Source organism: Cupressus sempervirens, chromosome 10, assembly GCF_028749045.1.
Source record: "Cupressus sempervirens isolate cs-2001-9-10 chromosome 10, ASM2874904v1, whole genome shotgun sequence".
NCBI classification, from domain to species: domain Eukaryota; kingdom Viridiplantae; phylum Streptophyta; class Pinopsida; order Cupressales; family Cupressaceae; genus Cupressus; species Cupressus sempervirens.
The window spans coordinates 639,604,952-639,628,220 of NC_143127.1; the positions used below are offsets into that span (position 1 = coordinate 639,604,952).

At 37.4% G+C, this 23,269-nt stretch overlaps 2 protein-coding genes across 3 annotated transcripts in view; one reads left to right on the forward strand and one right to left on the reverse strand.

Annotated features, from left to right (window-relative positions):
* Nucleotides 1-22,501, reverse strand: LOC149535458 (uncharacterized). The gene is made up of 3 exons (XM_089803492.1): nucleotides 22,257-22,501; nucleotides 22,025-22,152; nucleotides 1-181 (listed from the first exon to the last, which is right to left on the reverse strand). The coding sequence occupies exons 1-3, from the start codon at nucleotides 22,485-22,487 to the stop codon at nucleotides 1-3; spliced, it is 540 nt and encodes a 179-aa protein (XP_089659618.1). The 5' UTR covers nucleotides 22,488-22,501.
* LOC149535457 (uncharacterized) overlaps nucleotides 1-23,269 on the forward strand; it is an 80,240-nt gene that overhangs the window by 39,787 nt on the left and 17,184 nt on the right. The gene's annotated exons all lie outside the window — the stretch shown is intronic.

Genomic DNA, 23,269 nt, shown 5'->3' on the forward strand with positions numbered 1-23,269 from the left:
TCATGCTCCTGTGCATTCAGCTGTGCAGATTGAATCTTGCTTAGTCATGACGAAGGTACAATCTGGATCAATGTCGATGGTCTCCACTGTACCTGTTTCCATGGATGAAAGTTTTAGCTTGCCTGCGTGGTTGAGCAGAATAACAACAAAGAGAAGAAAAATGGTCTCCCTGTCAATCTCCCTGTCAAGAAAACCAAATCCAAATCTTTGAAAGATAAGATTGTTTCAAGGATTTTGGTTGATTTGGGTAAAACTAAATTTGTAGAAGTTGCTGAGCCACTGGTGGACAAACCTGTTGAAGAACTTACTCGTTCTGATTACAAGTTCACTAAGGTTGAAATCAGGAAACAATCACGTCCAAGTTGTTTACAAGATGCTCAAGATGCATTGGCTAATGTATCGAAAAGCAATCATGAGCTATGGGAGAAGAAAACTCAACTCAAATAGGAGGTTTCTCACTTAAACGAGGTCATTTGGCAACAATCTTCTCAAAGTGATGTTGTTATGTCTCAGACATCCAAGGAAATGAAGCTGATTGAAGCCATCAAGTCTTGGATAGGATAAATCAACTTTGAAGGAGTTCGAGCCATTACAAAGACATTTGCAGTTCTTAGGTGTAATGTCCCCTTTCTAGCATTCATAGCATGATGTTGTCGTTAGCCTATTTCCCCACAGTCCCGTAGGCTAACTAGGACATTAAAGGGGCTTAGAGGCCATTTGGCCTAGACAGTTTCAGTTGCAGGTCTTTTTGAGGGGTTCTGAGGCAACTTTGGGCATACTTACTATTTATAGTAAGTCATCTTGGACATGGCCGGACATTCAGTCACAGTGGTATGTCGATGGTAATTGTTTAAAATCGACAGGAAAACTTATTTATCATTGATAAGATTTGTTATGCATTGATAAAGCCATTTTATAAAGTTAAATTTAAATATTTAACTTTATTAATGCATAGACTATAGTTTGTGGGAAATATTTAAATTAAAAGAGTTCCCTTTATTTTTATAACACATTGGAGACATAAGGTACATAAAGGGAGTTATGTTTTATCCCACATTGAGAAAACGAAGGATTGAGCTCTTGTGAGAACACTATAAAAGAAATGGAAGAGCTTTTTTTTTTGTATGCTTGGATGAAGATTAATGTTATGTTGCTGGATATCTGATTATCGGGCTTGGAGGACGGAATCCCTCTTTGCTAGCATTCTCTTCGCTGTTGGAAGACACAGTCAGGAGGATCAATGGTGTTTTCACTTCAGGAAATACACTAGGTTTCATTTGGGGCATTCGCATAAAGAAATTTACAAGGGTTTGAGGTGCAGATCTGAAGTTAGTTATTGCTATAGTGCTGCATGAACAGTATTTTTGCTATAGTCGGCAAGAACAGTATTTTGCTACAGTACGGCGTGAACAGTGTTGGTATCAAGTTTACTTGCTTTTCCGGCTGATTAGAAGTTTGGAAGGCTGCCGACTACATCTGCAAAATACTACGGCAACTAATTCCAGGTTTCTTCTGTCAAATTTTGATACTTTGCATAATAATTGTTGAATACAAGTCTGAATAGTTGTTGCAGCCTTTAAGGCAGCTGTAAGTGCACATCTACATTTAAAAATCACCCTTTATCAGCAGATTGAAAGAGTTTCCAGATTTTTCATATATTGTTGAATGTGTGCCAAGTGTTTGGGAAAATGTTATGATGGGTATTATGCATTTTAATGTCACTTCATAGTTGTTCGTAAATCTACTCATTGGAAAGCAATTTATTGAGGAAATCAGCTTTATGAGTTTGCATACAAAGTGTTTGACAATATTCCTTAAGTTAAATTTCTACAAGTCAAAGTTCAAATCAGGGGAGGATATTACATTAGGCATGTCAAAGAGATAAATGAAATGGAGTGAAGCTTGATCTCTTCTTTGATTCGAGAAGCAAATGATTTGAAGGACATCCTCAATGATTGGGATGAAATGGCAAAATTTGATCTAGATGCCTTGGTCTCATATGACATTCTTCCGTCATGTGAAATGTTCTTTAGATTTCAAGGACTTATTGGCTACAAAGAAGAAACTTTGAGGACGCTGATTACAAAGCTGCAAGCAGCCCTTGGAGATTGTCAAGCAGTTGAAACAGGTGTTGCTTGTGATTTGGAACAAATGGGATGCCAAGTTCTTGATGAACATGGTAATCACATTGTAGTTGAAAGGGTAAGTTCAAAATATACACTTAGGATCAATGCTGATGTGGGTTCTGAAGACTTTGGTTCGCACACAATAAACAAGTTTGTCTTATATAAATCCTCTACAAAGCACTTGTTTGATTCTCTGGCAACCAATTCCAAGGTTGTACAATCAGCATATGCAGATGCAGTGAGGATTGAAGCCCTATAAAAAACAATGGAGATTGTTGATTTTCCTACAGTGCGTGATGTCATCGTCAAGTTCAAGGCACTGAGAAACAATCTTTAAGATTGTTGTTTTTGTTTATAGGTCTAAGAGGATGCATTGCATAAAAAATGTAATTACATGTAATGCGAGTTGCATGTAACCCTACAATTTCTCTTTTAGTTAGACTAGGTCAAAGTTGGTTGAGTTGCTCCCACTTTTTCCTCCATTTTTTCCTCAACTCCTGTGCTTATATAAAGGAGTGCCCCTTCATTGTAAAAATCTTTTATCTTTTATTGTATGCAAGAGAGCTCTGGAGAAATTGTGCCAGCAAAACTTTGTTTGTGTAGCATTATTTTGAGAGAAAAGTGAATACAAAGGAGCAATTTAGACTTTGATTGAGTTAGATTGTTATTTGTGCGAATTAGAAGCCTTGTTTGTAATTCACATACATTATTTTTGATTCATGTTATCTTGTGTTCTTGGTAATTAAATATAAAAGCGTTAAGAAGCAATTGGAGCGGGAGCTTTGACTAGGAGCAATTGTGGTTATATATAGCTAGAAGCTTTGTCTATAGCTTATATTTCTTTCTTAAATCGAAAAGTAGTTAAGATATCTTTACTTTTGGAAGTCTTTGTGCCTCATTTGTAAAGCTTTTTCCATATAGAAGACGACCGAACTTAGAGCTAAACTGGTACACTTTCAATTGGCCTTTGAGTTAGTGTTAGTTTATTGGTATCACTGTTTCTAGCTTTAGATAAAGTGTTGTTCGAGATTCACTCTGCCCATTACTCGCTCCACGAGTAAGTGAATTCTTTCTTGAAAGTTAAGAAGAAAGAGTATTGGTAACACCTTTTTAACAAAATCTCTTGACTTCTTGCTTACCTTGAGTTGATCCAAGGAACAATGAGAAGGGGGAGCCTTCCCTTTAAGGTAGGAGAGACTCTGTCTCACATGTTGTGGCTAGTTTTTCTATTTTGCGACTAGATTTTTACCCAAAACTGTTGGTTGCAAAATATTCACCCAACAGTCATATCATCCTTAGGCATTCTTTGTGTAACCAAAGCTACCATTGTGTTGAAGATTCCCTTTTGAATGTTTCCAATCACTTTTCTCAATTAAGCAGCCCTCTCCTGAGCCAACTCATCTTTGTGGTGCTCTACAACCTCGTAGAGTTGGGTGGCCAACTCCTTGCGAGATTTTATTGTTGCCAGTTGTTAAGCCTTTGCCCCAGATGCCACGTGCTAAGGCCTCATTATGCCAAGGAGTCTTGCCAATTGGTGGGGTGAACTCCCTCTCTCAAATTCCTTAATGATGGGTGAACACTCCCCTCCAGGTCCACTATCTCAACTAGCATATGTTTCCAATAGGAGCCATAGATATAAGCTAGAAGCGACTGAGCTATGGAGCGCCACTCACACTAGGGTACCACTTGCCAATATCTTTACCTTTGTTTGTGCTAGAAGTTTTGTCCCTATTGCCTTGGTCTTGACCTCCTTCATCTCGACCAACTCAACCACCTTACTCGACATCTCCTGTTGTACTAACTCCCTCGTAGCCTCAGTTATCTTGGCTGCTAATGTCTGCTCAACTATGTCTATGGTAGACTCTACTACTGGCTCTCTAGGTGGTGGTGGTGTCGCTACTATTGTATCTACCCTAGATGGTGCTATGGAAATTGGGGCCCTCAATTGCCCAAATCTTGGCACTATGACTACCATCGTCACCTTGAATGTCGAGGGTGGATTCAACTGGGCAACACCAGAGAGAAGAGGTGGAGTAAGAGAACTTTGTTATGTCACCAACCAAAGTTTTGGGTGTGTCCACTCAAGGTCCTACCTCCGAGTCCATTTCTCTCTCGATCGTATGACTATCTTGGCCTATCATCTTGAAGCTATCTCTGTTGGCTCCTAAAGAGATATTGGACTTCGCTCGATCGCTGTCCTCATTGTCCTTCTCAAGTTGAGACTCTGATACCACCACTTGACATTTCCTCTTCTTTCTTGATTGCACACCACTTGTGTCCAAGTGTCGCCAGTACATGCTAAGGAGTGAGAAGAGTCCACTGGGCCTTGTGCCTTTACCTCCAGTCAGGCCATACGTATTTTTTACGGGTGGCCTTGAGAAAGAAATTAATGGTGCAATGTGACGTATAAAATGTCTTATACTGTAGTCATGAACTTGTCCATCGTCTCAACAAGTACAAATGCCCAATCGTAGACAATGTCGTTCCTGATGTCATTCAACAGGGCAATTTGGGCTAATGCTATGTTCAAGGCATGACTATAGCTTGTGAGTCGGCTCCTAACTACATCCTTTGGATACCTCTACTCACTAGGTGTAACGAAGGACTTGGTCCCACAACTCCTTGTAGCACTAGCTATTGAGTCTAGTTATGTCTTCATCAAGTTTCTGGAAACCATCTCTATTAATCCTTCTTTTTCTTCCTGATTAAGCAAAATTTTATACTAACTTATATTTCATTTTTAACTATTGTATACAAAGGATAAAAGGGGTATTAAATAACACCCCATCTTGAGCATGATCTGTTATATTGACTAGGATGGCCTCATGAGGGAGAGGCATATGATGGCAACAACTCAATGATTGAGAAGATGAAAATCCTCACAAATACAAGGCTTCAGGCTGATTCCTACCTTTTCATCAGTGTGTGGATCCCCATTGAATCTTGAAGTCCAGGACATGTCACTTCTTGGCCATATTTTACTCATTAGATTCATAAAGCCAAGTAGGATCCACTTTTCGTCTCTAAAGTGGAATCACATACAATTCACTTGATGGTCAACATATGGATAACCACAAACACTTCTTAGCAGTTTTGTCAAATGTGCATATTGGCCGAGGCTCATGTGGAATGGTCAAGGATAGGCAAACATGTAGAGGAAGGTTAATTGAGGGATCTTGGAGCTTCAATAGCAGATCATAGGAGAAGAAGAGATCTTTCAATTATCATCTCTAAAAGATTAGTCCTCACTACATAAGCATAGATGAATTTGATTACTTCAAGAAGGGTTTGGACCCTGCTTAATTGAATGCAAAACTCTGAATTAAAGAATATGATGGAGCTTCTAGTTGTAGGCACAACTGGGCTAAATCAAAAGGATATAGATGGTAGTCTTGTTTGTAAATGGATGGGCCTTTAAGAAGTGTAACTTGATAAGAATTGATATCCTGTAATTACAAATGCTTCACGATGGTTGATGTAAAGGAGAAACAATAACAGCTGTAGAGGAGAATCAAATCTTCAATGCATGTAGTTTGAAGATGATTTGATTAACTGCATACGCTTAGCCAGATGTGGGATCTGATCGATACCAAAGAGAGGACCCATGCTGCCAGGCAAAGTATGGAAAGTACTAGTGTATGTACTGCATACAAGTTCTTTATAGAATCCTTTCAGGAATTTACTAAACATGCATGCGAATTATATTTGATGGACTTGGCATGAGAAAATATCAAATAAATTAGGCTTCCAGCTGTGGTCGTTTGTGAATACGAGAATTTAAAGTCACAGATAAACAATCATAGTTTTATATTAAAGCAATTTCAAATGAGAGGCTTTGATAAATGGCACTGGGCCTTAGCAATAAAAGCACTATACATCGTCAATTTGCATACGTGTTATCTGCAGACGGCTAGTTGTGTCCGGGAGTATAGATGATAGTTAAATGATCCCATGAATTATAACACCATACACAGGGAGGCCAAAAGTTGGATGATGAAATTGGATGATTCACCTTAATACAATGACTCCATTCCAAGAAACCGAGAGTGGTTAGACTTTTCAAAAACGACATACCGAAGCATATATTAAATCAGATATAAATAAAGACTATTAGACGTGCTTATGGGTTGGTCCAGCATGACTGCTATGAGTATTAGTCTCAGAGGTCACCTGCAGATTTAAGGATGAGAGCCACACCTCTGCCAGGAGGATGATGATCTTTGACATAATAGAACTATGCATAAGGTAGGATTACAGTCCCAATCGTTAGTGAATGTTTTTCAATGTATGGGTTTGGTGTGAGAAAAAAATAAAACTTCATATTAATCATTATTTAATAAAGGGTATGTCTTTTATAAAGAGGCACACATCTTTTCAATTGCATATAAATAAGAGCTGCCCAAACAAATGAAGAGCAAGTCATAAAAAAATAAGGAAAGAAGAAAATATATTATAAAAGGAGCAGTGGAGCAGATATCAAAGAAAATGAGGGAATAAAATATTATTTGCAATTTGGATATGCTGATTATTGTAAATAAGTAAAGACCATTTGTACTCATTTTATAAATTTAATGCAAGAGCCCTGTTTTGCTTATTCGTCTTGAAAATTGAAGTTCAGAATATTCTTTTAGATTTATCCCCCGTGATTATGGGTTTTAAAATTAATTGCTGCTAAAATTGAAAAATTGATTTCAATACAAGCCTTTGATCATCAGAAGTTGCATACGAAATATTGTTTATGTAAGTTGTGTCTAATTTGTTTTCCCAAAGAAATTAAATTCAACTAGGCTAAGGGTTTTATTGCTAATGGGCGCTTCAGCCTATAAAGTAGTGGATGGTGTAAGAGCTGTCATCTTAGGGTTGTATACAAGGATCTGAAGAAGTTTGACTCTATTTGCCCAAGGTGGAATAATGGACTGGTTTGCATTTCAAGAAAATGGATTAACATTTGAAGTCTTGAAGTTCGATATTTCATCATATCCATAAGTCATAAACACTATTCCTTTAATTCAAATAACGTTCATTTCACAAACAAAATCAAAGCATTCATATAACTTTATTTAAACAATTTTAAAGATTTTGCCAACCTAAGAACACCAAGCTTAAATTTTCTATAGAAAAACCCTTGAATGAAGCAATAAGGGCTTAAGGTGAAGGTATACCCGCCTAGGTGTAGCGAAGCCTAAAGTGTAGGGGAATTTGATTTTTTCTCGTTGGTTGGCCAAAACTGATTTGGAATCCCATTGGAGAATCGGCAAGCTCTTGGATTTCCGATTTGTGGTTTTGGGAGCCAACACTTCCTTCGATATCTTTTTTTAATTATTTTATCAATCTTCTTCCTTGTAATCCCTAGAATCCCAAAAACCCTAGTAAACTCTACAGTTGTGAAAGTAATGGTGATATCTTGTTTGAGATATGTGAATGTGGACCTATGATGACACCTGTTGCAGGTCTCAATTATTGTCCTCAAGGCTCTTTTGAAATCCTAGATGCAAAATATTGGCATGTGTATTGTGCAATGCACCTGTATACATCTCAAACTTTCCTTGATAGGATAGTTGTCTAGAGTGTCTTTCCACCAAATCCTACCCTCGATAATATTAAGTCCTTCAAAAGCAATCTTTTGGACTGTAACTTCATCTTTCTTGGGCTTCTGTTGCACTTTCAGTTTTTACCTTCTTGCCTGTATTTGTGTCCATCTTCCTTGCAATCTTCACTCTTGATGGAAACATTCTCTTGTCTTTGTTCATTTTGAAAGAGTCGCTTGATGGTGATGGTGTTGGTGCTTGTGATGCTTATAACTATGTACTCTAGTTTGGCTTCTTTCCTCTCAAATCCATCAATAATTGTTTTGTCTCAGTTAAGTATGATGCTGATTCAGTTGCACCTTGCCATTTCCCTGTGTGTTGTGTTCAACCTCAACAAACTCCTTGTGCGTGGGAATATTTACTTCCTTTCCATGATTTCTTCTCCTGTCATCATGGCCTTATGGTTCCCTCCTATATTCTTCAACCTCCTTATCTCACGTGCGTAGGTCCTTGGCGTCTCTCCTTGCTTTGTGAACGGTCGTATGGTGTGTGCATCTTTTTATTTATGTTTTCCTTCTCTAGCTGTGACCCTTCTCCACATGACATTCTGTACACTCTTCAAATGTGTTGCTTCCTTGTGCCTTTCTTCTTGTGCCCGAATTTGGAAGACGTGATGATTCTCAAAAAGCTTATGGTAGGTGGCTCTTACAATAGATGAAATCTTTGACAAAATTTCAACATCTGAGAGTGCACTCTTTGCAATGATCTTCATATAGCAGGGTATGACACTCTTCTATCCTAAGAATGACATCCTTATCCAAAGGCAATATGGAAATCATTTATAACTTCTCACACTTGTTTCTATTTATTTCCTCTACCTATGTACACCCAAGTGCAATAGAATATAGATTTGGCTTCCAATTTCTATATTTTGATTTTCCTTCGTAGGCTCTTCTTTTATGATGCTTTCTCCTAATTTCTTGGTAGGCCCAAGATCATCATAAGCTTGTCTTAATATTTCTTCGACTATAGGAATTCTTTTCGTGTCTTAAATTGCATACAACGTCTCTTGTAGGCATGTCCTCTTTCACAATGAACCTTCCATGTACTTTCGTAGGCTTCTCCTAACTTCACCATAGACACTTGGTTATGTCTTTGGTGACATTCATAGACCTTAATCCTTCTTCCACCACCATAGGTACTCTAATTCTCTTCATCACCATAGGCCCTTGCCTCCTTGTACAAGCTCACATGTATGTTACGACTTTTTCTCACGGGTTCACGTAATGACACCTTTCTTCTTTGTGGCTCCACATGCTGCAGTATGGTAGTTTTGCTTGGTGCAATCTTTTTTTTATAGTTATTTTAGTTGTACAGTCTAGCCAATGGGTTGGGTTTTTAATCACCGCATAGTATTTTTTCCTCGTCCTTTTATTTTTTTATTTTTGTGCCCTTATGGGACCTAGTGTATGGTGACCCACCATATGACATCAATGCTTCAAGGTGATCACAATATGTTGTCTTGACGTATAATGAGTTGTTGGCTTATTTTTTAAATACAATTTTGCCTATCATTGGGCATTTCCAAAAGAACTAGATCGTTCTACCATCTTTCATGGTACGACTTCAACTTTGACTCGTTCACAACATTCAGAACCTACTTCCCCATCTAGTGTCCACAATTTTATTGCTCCATTCTTCACGACTTTGCATACTTTATAAGGACCGAGTCCTCTCATTATAAATTTCCTTGGCTTTATCTCATTTTGCCCATTGTACTTCAAACCCAGTTGTTCGGGGATGAATCTAAATCTGCCTTAGGTGCTTATTGTGCCATAGTTTTTGGTGTTGATGGGCTACCTCTGTCGTCAAATATACCATCATCCACAATACATCTAGTTTGTTAGTGCATACAACCGGTCTCTCAAACTTTCCATATCGCCTAGCCCGTTTTCAATGGTTATCAGTAATCCTAGTACCATAAACTCTGCTGGTACAATAGCTTCCTAGCCATACATTAATTGGAATGGTGTTTGGCTAGTCGTCACCTTGTAGGTCATGTAGTAGGCACATAGTACCAAAGGAGAATTCTTTACCCAATCTTCTTGTTCCGCCTTGCATAATTTGTAAATCACCAACATTAAAATCTTGTTGGTAGCTTCGACCTACCCACTTCTCTCGGATAGTAGGGGTTCGTCAATTAGTGAATTTTTTAAAACTTTGTTGTTAACAACTTGATGGTATAGCCCTCAAAATGTCTTCCCTGTCACTTCTCAACTAGATGGGAATGTTGTACTGGGTAATGATTTGTTCATAGATGAACTTTGTTGTGCTCAAGGCAGAGTTGTCAGGTAAGTCCCTTGCTTCCACCCACTTAGTTAAATGTCTTTTGGTCACGACAATGTAACATCTATGTACACAGTTGGCCTTTAGCGGTATGATGAAATCCAACCCCCACTGCTCAAACAATTCTTGGGCATGCGAGGAGTTGAGAGGCATGGAGTCCCTCTTCAACAAATTTCTAGCCCTTAGCATGTATTACACCCTACGACTCAGTCCCGTGTGTCAGTGTATAATGTAGCTCACCACATGCTTGCTAGAAACACTTTGCATGCTTTTATCTCTGGTCTCATATGTCCTCCTAACAAACCTTTATGTGCTTCTCTCAAAACGCTAGGGGCTTCCTCCTCCATGATGCATTTTCTTAACACTTGGCTAGGTCCCATCTTTTACAATAGTCCGTTAATCATGTAGAATATTCTACTCCTTAGGAAAAGCTTCCTCCTTTCTCTCGACGACATGCCCCTCAAGAACCACGATGTTGAGATACTCTTTGATGCTGGTGTGCTATGTTGGTAGTACTACAAATTAGAATAAGTGGACATTTGGGAAATCATCATTGGCTCTTGGCTGCTCACCTGATCTTATCCGTGATAGCTGGTCGACGACCACATTGCTCTTCCTTGTTCATACGATGATTGTGAAGGAAAATTTCTACAATAGAAGTCATCACTTGCTAGCTTGTCCTTGAATGATGGTTTTATTTACCAAGTACATGAACACCTGGTGGTCCATAGAGAATGTGAACAGAGTTGCCATAAGGTAATGTTTGCTGAATTTCTAGATGACATAGACCATTCTGGGAGCCTTCTTCTTGGTTGTACTATAGCTCTTTTTGCCTTAGACAACAATCTATTAGAAAATTAGATTGGATGGTCTAGTCCATGGTCACCCACTTGAGCCAATGTAGCACCAATTGCATATTTGAAGCATGCAAATGGATGTGGAACTTTTTGTCCCAATTAGGATATGCCAATATCATTTCACCCACCAACCTTGTCTTCTCCTTAAATTCTTCATCCTATTGTTGGAAATATGAGAGGAGTAACTGAGAGGGGAGGGGTAAATTAGTTACTACTAAAATAAATCCCAGATCCCTTAGATGTCAGTACAGAAATGCAAATTGAAAACTAAATACTGTTGAAGCTCGGTAAACACATAAAATGCTGTAACTCGGTAATAACTGAATTAGCTCGGCAAATGCTTAACATATAAACTTTTAGAGGTTGTCTGTGATTACCATTACTTTAACTAAGTTGCAAACATATAAAAGAAAATAACATTAACACAATAGACACCAAGATTTAACGTGGAAACCCAATTTGGGAAAAACCACCAATTGCAACTAGTTACTGTTTTTCACTCTTCTGAAGTGAGCCCTGTTAGGAGCCAACCCTGTTAAAGGTTACAAAATACACTGTTAAGTGTGACCTTGTTAGAGGATTTAATCACCCTGTTAGGAGTGGCCTTGTTAGAGGTCTTGAGAGTTGAGACAATTCAATAGAACTGCCACCTTGTTAGAGGATTTGCAAATTGCTGTTAAGCCAACTTTGTTAAGAGATTTAGATCATTGTTACAATGGTTAGAGAGTAACAATAAGATGACCTGATTTGAATGCAAATGGTTTGTTGATTACAGATCTTTGTTATGGCTTGTACTTGATCCTTCCTGATCGAATATAGCTTTGCTGCTCCACAAGGATATCCTACTGATCCTTCAAATTCACTTCCTCTTCTCATCATTAAATCTTCAATAACACCTTGCTTTCTCACACACTTTGAAATCACAACTTGACCTTATATCTTTCACTTTGTCAAGTCAGCTCAAATACAACTTAGAATAATCAATATTCATCACCAAAGTTAGCTGGAATCAATAGATAAATCAATTAAGCTTAATATGCCAAAATAAGAAAATCCTTCGTTAGTCGACCCAGCTCGGTAGAAACTGACTCAGAAATGATTTCCTTTGTTAACCAACAGAAGCTCGGTTAAGACTGCAAACTCGCGAAAGTCCTTTGGCAATTGAGTGAGCTCGGTTAGCAATGGTTCCATCCAACTTTTTTTCATTAATTGAGTGAGCTCAGTTAACACTCGCTTTCTGCATTTTTTCCTTTGTCGCTCGAGTGAACTCGGTAGACATTGCCTTCTGAACTAGGCAAACAGAGGAATGCTCGGTAGATACTGAGAACTGTCTTTATTGCATGAGTGAGCTCGGCATATACTCACTGATAATGATATGACATTTGTGTAACATCAAAAATAACACAATTAATTCATTGTACCCAACAATCTCCCTCTTTGGCATTGATGGCAACACAACATGTCATAGCACAATGAAATTTTGGATTTAGACTTGAGAACTCCCTTTGTTAGTATGAGCTCTTCCTTTCATTGGATTCTAACTGCAACAATTGCTACCAAGTTCATTCAGAACATTCTCTCTCTTTTAGCAAACTTCTTCTTTGGAATACTTCTCCCTCTTTGGTTCCTTACTTTATTCTGGTTTCAAAAATTTCTCAGAGATATGATAGTAAATTTCTCCCTCTTTGACATCACATGCCAAAGACAATAATTCTGTAAATACCAATGTACCTTAAGTATCGATTCATTTGCAATATGCCCTTTGCTAATCTCGCACCAATTGATTGATCTTCAATAGGTTTTGATTGATGCATTCACTAAACTTCATTTAGTGAATTTCAGATAGGGGAATGATCCCTAGCTTACGTCTTAGATGCTAAAATGCATCCTTAGGTAATGGTTTGGTGAATATGTCTGCAATTTGTTCTTTTGTATTCACATATTCCTATTTGACCCCTTTATCTTGCACTAATTCTCTTAAGAAGTGATATTTTATACCAATGTGCTTTGTTTTGGAATGCATTACTGGATTTTTTGATATGTTGATTGCACTGGTGTTATCATAGTATATGACTATTGGATCTTTGATCTCTACTTCCATTTCTTCCAATAGTTGTTTGAACCAAACAATGTTAGAGCAATTAACTGCTGCTGCTACATATTCTGCCTCTGCTGTGGATTGAGATGTACAATTTTGCTTCTTGCTTGTCCAAAATACTAGTCTTTTACCAAGAAAGAATGCTCCACCACTAGTGCTTTTTCTGTCATCAATACTTCCTGCCCAATCAGCATCAGTACATACTTTTAGGTCCAAATTGCCTCCAAGTTTATACCATAAACCATAGTCTTCAATACCTTTCAGATATCTCATGATTCTCTTGATTGCTATCATATGATTTTCTCTAGGATTTGCTGAGAATCTTGCCACTATTCCAACTGTTAGAGCAATGTCAGGTCTTGTGTGTACTACATACTGCAATTTTCCAATCATTGATCTGTATGTGGTCTGATCTACTTCTTTGGATCATCATTTTTGGAGAGCTTATGTCTAGTAGACATAGGGGTTCCAACTGGTCTTGAATCTTCCATTCCAAATTTCTTCAACATCTCCTTGATATACTTAGATTGAGTGATGTAGATACCATTTTTGTTTTGCTATATCTGCAATCTAACAAAGAATTTTATTTCACCAAACATGCTTTGCACAAGTCATCATTTCTTGTAAATAGAGTATCATCAACAAATATTTCTGCTAACACAATCTTCTTATTTGGTCCTTCTTTGATACACAGACTACTGTTATCATTTGTCCTTTGAAAGCCAATCTGAACCAAGTAATAATAAAGTCTTTCATACCAAGCTCTGGGAGCTTGCTTGAGACCGTATAATGCTTTGTGTAATTTGTAGACCATGTCCCTTTTGTTAGGATCTACAAAACCTTTTGGTTGTTCAATGTAGATTTCTTCATCAAGAATTCCATTCAAGAATGTAGATTTGACATTCATTTGATATACTTTAAATCCTCAATGTGTTGCATATGCTAGTAAGGTTCTAACACCTTCTAGTCTACCTAAAGGAGCAAAAGTCTCACCATAGTCAATACTTTCTTAAGAATAACCTTTGCACACCAATCTTGCTTTGTTTCTTGAAACTTTTCCATCTTCATTTAGCTTATTTCCGAATACCCATTTTGTACTAATTACATTTTTATCCTTGGGTCTAGGAACAATAGTCCAAATTTTGTTCTTTTCTATCTGTTCTATTTCTTCATTCATTGATTCAATCCAACTTTCATTTTTCAGAGCATCCTTAACACTTTTAGGTTCAAATTTAGCAAGTAAACATTTACCTTTTAGTTTGCCTCTTGTCATTGTTCCATCTGATTTGTCTCCAATGATCTGATCAGGTACATGATGCCTTCTGACATATCTTGCTAACATAGGCTCTTTGGTCTTTGAATGAGTTCCACCATCTTCATCTTGAGTTTCAGTTTCAAGCTCGAGTCTTTTTGTCTGTGACTCGGGTCCATCAAGCTCAGTTTGAACTAGCTTGGTAGCCTCCGATTGTGACTTGGGTCCTTTTGACTGTAGCTCGGGTTGCATTGTCTGCAACTCGGTAACTATTGGGGTTTTTAGGGACTCGGGAGATGAAGCTTCTTTTCTCTCAGATAGATTTGGTAGGGTATCAGGTTCACAGTAAACAAATCTTCTGTAATCTTCTGGCTCCTTGTTGCTTTCTTCTTCACTCTTTTCTGCAAACTCATTGATTCTAACATGTGCACTTTCTATAATTTTATGAGTAGACAAATTCAAACATCTGTATGCTTTACTTTTGCAGGAGTATTCTAGAAATATGCCTTCATCACCTTTTACATCAAATTTGTCTTTTCTAGATTCTTTCAATATATAACATTTGCTGCCAAATACTTTCAAGTAACTTACATTAGGTTTGTAGTCATACCATAGGTGATAAGGTGTTTTGTTTGAATCTTCCTTCAATTGTACTCTGTTCAAGGTATGAACTGCAGTGCAGATAGCTTCCTTCCGGTATTTGAGAGCAACCTTCTTTTCAATCATCAGGGTTCTTGCACAATCCATGATAGATCTGTTTTTTCTTTTAGCTATACCATTTTGCTGTGATGTACCAAGGGCTAATACTTGTCTTTTAATTCCTCTTTCAATGCAGAAATTATTGAATTCATAGGAGATGAATTCACCACCTCTGTTTGATCTTAAGCATTTCAACCTCTTTCCGATTTCCTTCTCTACTCTTGCCAGGTACCATTTAAATTTTTGAAAGGGTCCTGATTTTTCTTTTAGATACATTACTGTCATCATTCTAGAATAATCATCAACAAAAAGAATGAAAAACTTTTTTCCACTATAGCTTTCTATTCCAATAGGTCCACATAAATCTGTATGAATAATTTCCAAGACTTATTCTGACAGTTTTTGCTGTTGAAGCTAGTCTTTCCCATCTTACCAATTTGGTATTTCTTACATAGACCCATGTCAGGTTTCTTCAAACTAGGAATACCTCTTACTCTTCTATGTTTGCTTATCTTTACCAGATTATCAAAGTTCAAATGACATAGCCTTTTGTGCCATAACCAGCTTTCCATCATAATATTCCATATGCTCAAATTTTGTTTTGTCACCAGTCATATGATGTGAGCAGCCATTGCCAATAATTCATATATCAGTTTTGCTAACATGAGAGGTAAGTGCCATCTTATATCCTTCATCATTAGATTCATCTTTCACAACAATAAATACCATTTCATCTTCACTGGTATTAGAATCTTTAGCTATAAAACGAGATTTCTTACCTTTTCCCTTGAAGTTCTTATAATTCTTGGAGTCTTTGCTTTTATTCCTATTGCTTTTCTTCTCATCCTTGATTTCCTTATTTGAACACCTAGCAGCAATGGTGACCAACTTCTTCACAAGAAAAGCAAATCAGAGGAACTTTACCTTTGTACTTTCCTCTTCTTTTAAAATATTTCCTTGTAATTAGGGCTTCAATAATTTCAAGATCACTTTCTGAAATTTCTTTTGATGTTCCTTTTTCTTCACTTCCTAATTGACTGGACTTTGATTTCTCACCCTTTTCTTTGAGTGAGATTTTAGTTTTAAATGCAGATTCAATATTTTTTGAAGCAGGAACATAGTTATCATAGTTATCTAGTGCAAAAGTTGTCATTTTTCCTACTAGAGCATCCAAACCTAATTTGTTATTTGGATCACATCTTATTTCTTGAATAGTAGACACTATAATTGCATAAATAGGAAGAAGAGTTTTGAGCACTTTACTCACAATAGTTTCCTCCTTAATGTCTCCTCCAGATGCTTTGATTGCACTTGCACTGACATTGATTTTTTCCACATAATTGCAATGTTTTCATCTTCTCTCTTTCTCATTTGGTTAAATTGTTCTCTAAGACTTTTTACTTTGACTCTTCTTACATTGTCATCTCCTCCATAGATATCTTTGAGTTTGGTTTATTACATTTCATGTGCAGTTTTGCAATCCTTTACCTCATCAAGTTCAACATAAGTGAGAGCAGATGCAATATCGATCATCATGATATTATGATTCTTCTTTTTGGCAATATCTTCAGCTGATAATGTTCCAATGAGAGTCTTGTATTCAGCATCAAGATACTTGCAACCTGAATCATTGATTGTAGCTAGATGTAACCTCATAAGTCCTTGCCATACTGCAAAGTTGTCTTTGTTCAGCTTGAGAATCTCTCTTTTGTAAGACATCCTGATCTTTAGCTTAAGTCTTTGAAACCTTCTCTACAAGCACCAAAAGCTTTGATACCAATTGTTGGAAATATGAGAGGAGTAACTGAGAGGGAAGGGGTGAATCAGTCACTATTAGAATAAATCCTAAATCCCTTAGATGTCAGTACAGAAATGCAAACTGAAAATTGAATACTGCTGAAGCTCGGTAAACACACATAAAATGCTGTAACTCGGTAATAACTGAATTAGCTTGGTAAATGCTTAACATATAAACTTTTAGATGTCTGTGATTACCATTACTTTAATTGAGTTGCAAACATATAAAAGAAAATAACATGAACACAGTAGACACCAAGATTTAATGTGGAAACCCAATTTGGGAAAAATCACCAATTGCAACTAGTTACTGTTTTTCACTCTTCTGAAGTGAGCCCTGTTAGGAGCCAGCCCTGTTAAAGGTTACAAAACACACTGTTAGGTGTGACCCCGTCAAAAGATTTTATCACCCTGTTAGGAGTGGCCTTGTTAGAGGTCTTGAGAGTTGAGACAATTCAATAGAACTGCCATCTTGTTAGAGGATTTGCAAATAGTTGTTAAGCCAACTCTGTTAAGAGATTTAGATCACTGCTACAATGGTTAGAGAGTAAAAATGAAATGGCCTGATTTGAATGCAAATGATTTGCTGATTACAAATCTCTTTTATGGCTTGGACTTGATCCTTCCTGATCGAATATAGCTTTGCTGCTCCACAAGGATATTCTGCTTATCCTTCAAATTCGCTTCCTCTTCTCATCATTAAATCTTCAATAACACCTTCTTGCTTTCTCGCACACTTTGAAATCACAACTTGACCTTATATCTTTCACTTTGTCAAGTCGGCTCAAATACAACTTAGAATAATCAATATTCATCACCATAGTCGGCTGGAATCAATAGATAAATCAATTAAGCTTAATATGCCAAAATAAGAAAATCCTTCGTTAGCCAACCCAACTCGGTAGAAACTGACTCAGAAATGATTTCCTTTGTTAACCAACAGAAGCTTGGTTAACATTGCAAATTCACGAAAGTCCTTTGGCAATTGAGTAAGCTCGGTTAGCACTGGTTCCGTCCAACTTTCTTTCATTAACTGAGTGAGCTCGGTTAACACTCACTTTTTGCATCTTTTCCTTTGTCGCTCGAGTGAACTTGGTAGAAACTGCCTTCTGAACTAGGCAAATAGAGGAATGCTCGGTAGATACTGAGAACTGTCTTCATTGCTTGAGTGAGCTCGACATATACTAACTGATAATGATATGACATTTGTGTAATATCAAAGACAACACACAATTAATCAATTGTATCCAACACCTATGTCATTCCCCAATTTTATGGCCCGCCCATTTGTGTCAGTTTGTCTAAGGGGTACAATACTTGGCAAAGTTCTTTATGAATCATCTATAGTACTCAATGTGGCCAAGGGAAGACTTTACTTCAATGACATTTGTGGGAGGCTCCATTTGCACGATCACCCTAACTTTGTTAGGGTCTATCTTCAATCTAGCCTTGCATATAATGTGGCCCAATAACTTCCCTTGAGGCACCACATATCTATACTTTTTTGGGTTCATTGCCAATTTGGCACTTCAACATCTTTCCATGCACTCCTGTAAGGCTACCAAGTGTGTCTTGTCTATTGTAAATTGGCCAGTAGTCCAGGAATGCCTTGAAGTTCCCTATGGGCTTCTTGTTGAAGCTGTGTAGAATTATCCTTTGAAAAGTTGCTGGTGCATTACAGAGTTTGAAAGTGTAACATCCGGATTTCTTGAGTCTAAATTAACAAATACCATACTCAAAGAAATACAGTTTCTATTTGGTTTCATGGGAAGACAGTTATATCATTCAAGTTCATGGGAATAAGATTTACCGTTAAAATTAGTTAGACAAAATTTCTTAAAATCTTGAAGTACCATCAAATGAAATTATTACAGAAACTGAGAACTACATACGTCATAAAGTTGAGATTGAAATCAACTAAGGATGCTTCTACAACCACCCGAGTTAGTCCACAAATACCTTTATAATAATACCACAAAACAACTTCTATCCAACATTGTTAAACCAATATCAAATGACGATTATCATTAAATACCATTATATAAAAATTAGGGCATCTCATACTATTGTATCAATTAGGGCATTGTTTACCTTCGGTTCATTTAGGGCTTCTGATACCGCTATCTCACTTAGGGCTTCAACCAACCACGAATTCATGTAGGGCTTCTGATACCATGGATTTAATTAGGGCTTTTGATACCATTGATTCCAATAGGGTTTCCAATACTATGGATTCAATTAGGGTTCCGATACCATTGTATCCTTTAGGGCTCCAATCATCTCTCAAATCAATTAGGCTTTAGATTCCCTTTCCTTTGATTACTTAATTGTGACAGTATCTCAAGATTAGAAAATATACTTGTATTCGTTAATTCATATATATGAAAGTAAAATGATGATAACAATGAAATACTTCAATTTAATCTTACCTCATAAATAAAAATGATAATACCTATTTCCGATAAACAATTGAATTCATAGCTTATCTCTGTCTGATGCATGTCCGACATCTTGAGAGAGGTGAAACATTGTCAGGGGCTTAACCACCCAACCTCGGACCACAACATATCCCCACATGATTTCTAATGAGAAAGGCCCTCCCTACCTAGGATTGATAGGGAACATCATTCCATCCACTGGGCATCATGATATATAACACGCCATATGACTTGGTAGCAGGAGATCACTATAACAGGAATATGCATGAGCTATTAATTAATTCATATTAAATGATAAATATTGAAATGTCATAACTGATACTGGTTCATATTATTGATGATTCCTTTCTCACACCTCATCACCCATCTTCTTGGCTACACAGCCGGGTGAATCCCAGGTAATCGGAATTCTATCAATTAATCAAAAAGATTTCATACAACCATCATTTCACATTCTATGATTATGTTCTTAAAAGATTTCAAAATTCGAAAGCTTAATTACTGGATTCTCATCCACGTTCTTGCTGACCCTCTACACCTTTTCACCATTTCAGGCTACCATGCCGATGATTCCAGGTGCCTGCAAACTTTTAGATTTACACCTTCTCCATCTTGATTACTTGATGAATTCCTCGTTGCTCATAATATTATCTCATAAGAGGATGCATTTATATTTTGAACAGAGATATAAGATTGGTATACGATCATGGCTTAAAGAAATAAAAGAACTAAAAATATTATTACAACGCAATATCCTTGATCTGTTATTTACTTTCTTTAATCTGAATCAAACCCATATACAGTGTTAAGGAATCTGTGAGTTATTGACATGGAAAGGAATAAGGAAACATGAATGGTAACACGACATTATGGGTGTAATAATTTGTACTCATGTTGCAAACTCAACAATTAAATTACAAGGTAACATATGATTTGCAATACAATGATCTTGATGCATGGTTTAGCATGAGTTGTAACCCAACGAATGATAGTGGTATTCTATACCTATGCTACAGACTCAACGATTTAAATGCAAGGAAAACAATGATTGCAACACAACATAATAATGGTTTTCTGTATCCATACTGCAGAGTCAGCGAGTTAAATGCAAGGAAAACATGATAGAAAGTATTTTGGATTTAAACTTATATGTTAGACTACATGATAGGGTTTTCCATCATATGATTCAGAATCATATGCATATATCTTTCTATTTCTATCTATCATTCTTTGCATTCGAATGGAACTATCTATTACATTGACTTGGAATCGGTATTATAACCTCCTTACCATTGTTGTTTCAATATGAATTGGAGAACTGAGAACTGACAGAACTTAAGAACATATGTTTAGACTTGGTTGCTGTTCATGTAACTTGATAGTAAAAACAAGTTGCAACAAGTGTTTTACGCAAAGTAATGTGAATCGGAATCGTATCGAAATCGGCACGGCCGAATCGAATCGTGAATCGGGGGTGAATCGCCGGTGAATCGGCGAATTTGAAAAAACCTTTTAAATGTAAAGATTTTAACAATTTAAGACTTATTTCATGCACCCTTTATTGAATATAACTTAAAAACACTATAACATCATCAAATAGAATCTAACATACATAAACATGAAACATAAAATCCATCACATACGTAACTATGTTATCATTATGTACTAAAATGTAAATTGTATGCTAGCTGAAGTAAATAAAAATCAAATGATCATAATGATTCAAATCATAGAATCAGTAAGATGAAATCATGAAGATCTATAAGACATCAAATCATAAATGTATGTATAAATCTAAGATGAAGATCCATGAAAGTTTGAAACATATGTCTATCAGTGATTCAGTATCACTATCAATATCTATACAATGTAAACAAAATATAAAAACAAGGCTCCAGCTCAAGCCTCATCATCCTCTAGTTCTGCTGCAGCCTCAACTTCAGCCTCTGAGTATCCAGCTTGCCTATGAGAAAGGCGTGTAAGGTAGGTCCTAGAGGACCGCCGAGCCATGTCCCTTGCATGTGCAATGGGCTCATGAATAATGTCGCTAGGGCCTGCGTCTGTGCGTGCGCGTGTGCGTCTACCAATGCCTGAATGTGCTCTAGCTGCCTCCTCTGCCTTGGCCACAGCCTCAGCCTCTACATCCACCTGGTCAACCCACGCGCGGTCTTCCTCAGTGAAGACTGGGTCCACGGTCTCTGTGATCCACTTTGATTCTGGATCAATCTCCTCCAGAATGATCGGAGAGGAGTCAGCGCCCAAAATTTGTCTGATCCTAAGACGAAGGTTGTAATGAACAAAGACAAGATCATTCAACCTCTGCACTGTCAACCTGTTTCTCCTCTTCGAGTGGATGTGCTCAAACATGGACCAACTGCGCTCACATCCAGAAGCACTGCTCGGCTGACTCAGAATGCAGATGGCAATTTTTTGAAGGTTTGGGGTTGTGGCCCCAAACATTTGCCACCATCTATCTGAAATAAGCAAAAAACAAAAACAATTAGTCTCATTTACAAATTACAACTCTAAAATTAATGCATTATATAATCAACTTTAAGTTTAGAATCTAGATTCATGAACATTGAATATATTATTTAATTTTTACCTGGCTGTAGTGTTGTCTGAGCATTTATGGCCATCCTGCCAAAGCAAAGTGGCCCCTCCTTATTGTTGAACTGGTCTAGCTCAACAATTGCAGCAGCGCTATTTTCATCGCTACTCAATCTCTGAATCACTGTGTATAAGCCAGTGAGAACCTCTGCATCCGCCTTGAACTCAGGACGGAAACGAAATGCCGGATTCCAATAGTAAGCTACTGCGTGGATGGGTCGATGGAGCTGATTCTGCCATCTCCTATCGATGATGTCCCAAATAGGGCCATACCTCTCCTGCACTCCTGCATATTGGGCTCTGATGGCCTCCTTGGCCCCATCCATGCCCTCATAAATGTAGCCCATAGAGGGCTTCTTCCCATCAGCAGTTCGTAGCAAAGCTACAAGGGGCTCAGTGACCTACATATAAAGTAAAACAAAAAAATTGAGTCAAAACTTAAATATAAAATAATATAACTTAAAGTAAAAGCAAAATACTAAATGTTAAATTGCAATAAATTTACCTTAAGGATTTCTCTAGCGGGTTTCCAAAAACCATCCTCATCAAATATGCAATCCGCCACATCTAACCCTACAATGGTCGTAGCATAGGAAGAGCAAATCCACTCCTGCCCAACAAACATGCTCCTCAATCCATCCCTTGATGTCAACAAGGACTGCAAGGTGATGAAATTCGAGGCAAACCTCGTGATACCTGGGCGAGCTAACTCCTTGCCTTTTGTGTACTTCCTCATTGTGCTAAGGACAAATGCATGATATAAATGAATTTGCATATGTTTTTTGCCCTTTCCACACATGACTTGACAAACTCAAGTTTGCCAATTTCCTCCAACATGAGGTCAATGCAGTGTGCCGCACAAGGGGACCAAAATATGGTGGGGTGCCTCTCCATCAAAAGTTTACCTACAACAATTTTAAGTCAATTAGAAACTCAAATTTCAAAATTCAAATAAATTTATTTTCAAAACTTGCAAAGTTAAAAGTTTACTTGCTGCAACATAATTTGCTGCATTATCCGTCACCATGTGGATCACATTTTGTTCCCCCACCTCTGCTATAACTTCCTCGATAGCCTCACATAAATATGTGGCATTTTTCACATGTGCGGAAGCATCAATGGATTTTATGAACATGGTATATCCTACAAGTAACAAAACAACGAATTATAATATTAAATGGATCATTAACGAATTAGCATTCAACAAATCAAAATTTACAATGTATGTAGGAAAGTAGAATGATCAATCACCTCCACAGGATACAAGAAAATTGAGGAGTGTTCTATTCCTCCTATCGGTCCAACCATCAGTCATGATGGTGCAACTTTTTGCAATCCATTCCTTTTGGTTCTCCTCGAGGTCAACCCTCATGTCCTCTACCATCTCATCCAGGAGGTATCCGCTCAACTCAGCTTCAGTTGGGGCTTTAAACCCCGGACCACAAATAGCAACCGCATCTATCATATTCTGCCAATAAGGAGCCCTGTTACAAATAAAAGTTTAGATGTCAAAGACTC

Coding starts and splice junctions, on each gene's coding strand:
- LOC149535458 (XM_089803492.1), bottom strand. CDS start 22,487: ATGAGGAAGTACACAAAAGGCAAGGAGTTAGCTCGCCCAGGTATCACG. Junction 22,153..22,256: donor CCGCTAGAGAAATCCTTAAG/GTAAATTTATTG, acceptor CTTTATATGTAG/GTCACTGAGCCCCTTGTAGC. Junction 182..22,024: donor TATGCAGGAGTGCAGGAGAG/GTATGGCCCTAT, acceptor TTTTCTTGACAG/GGAGATTGACAGGGAGACCA.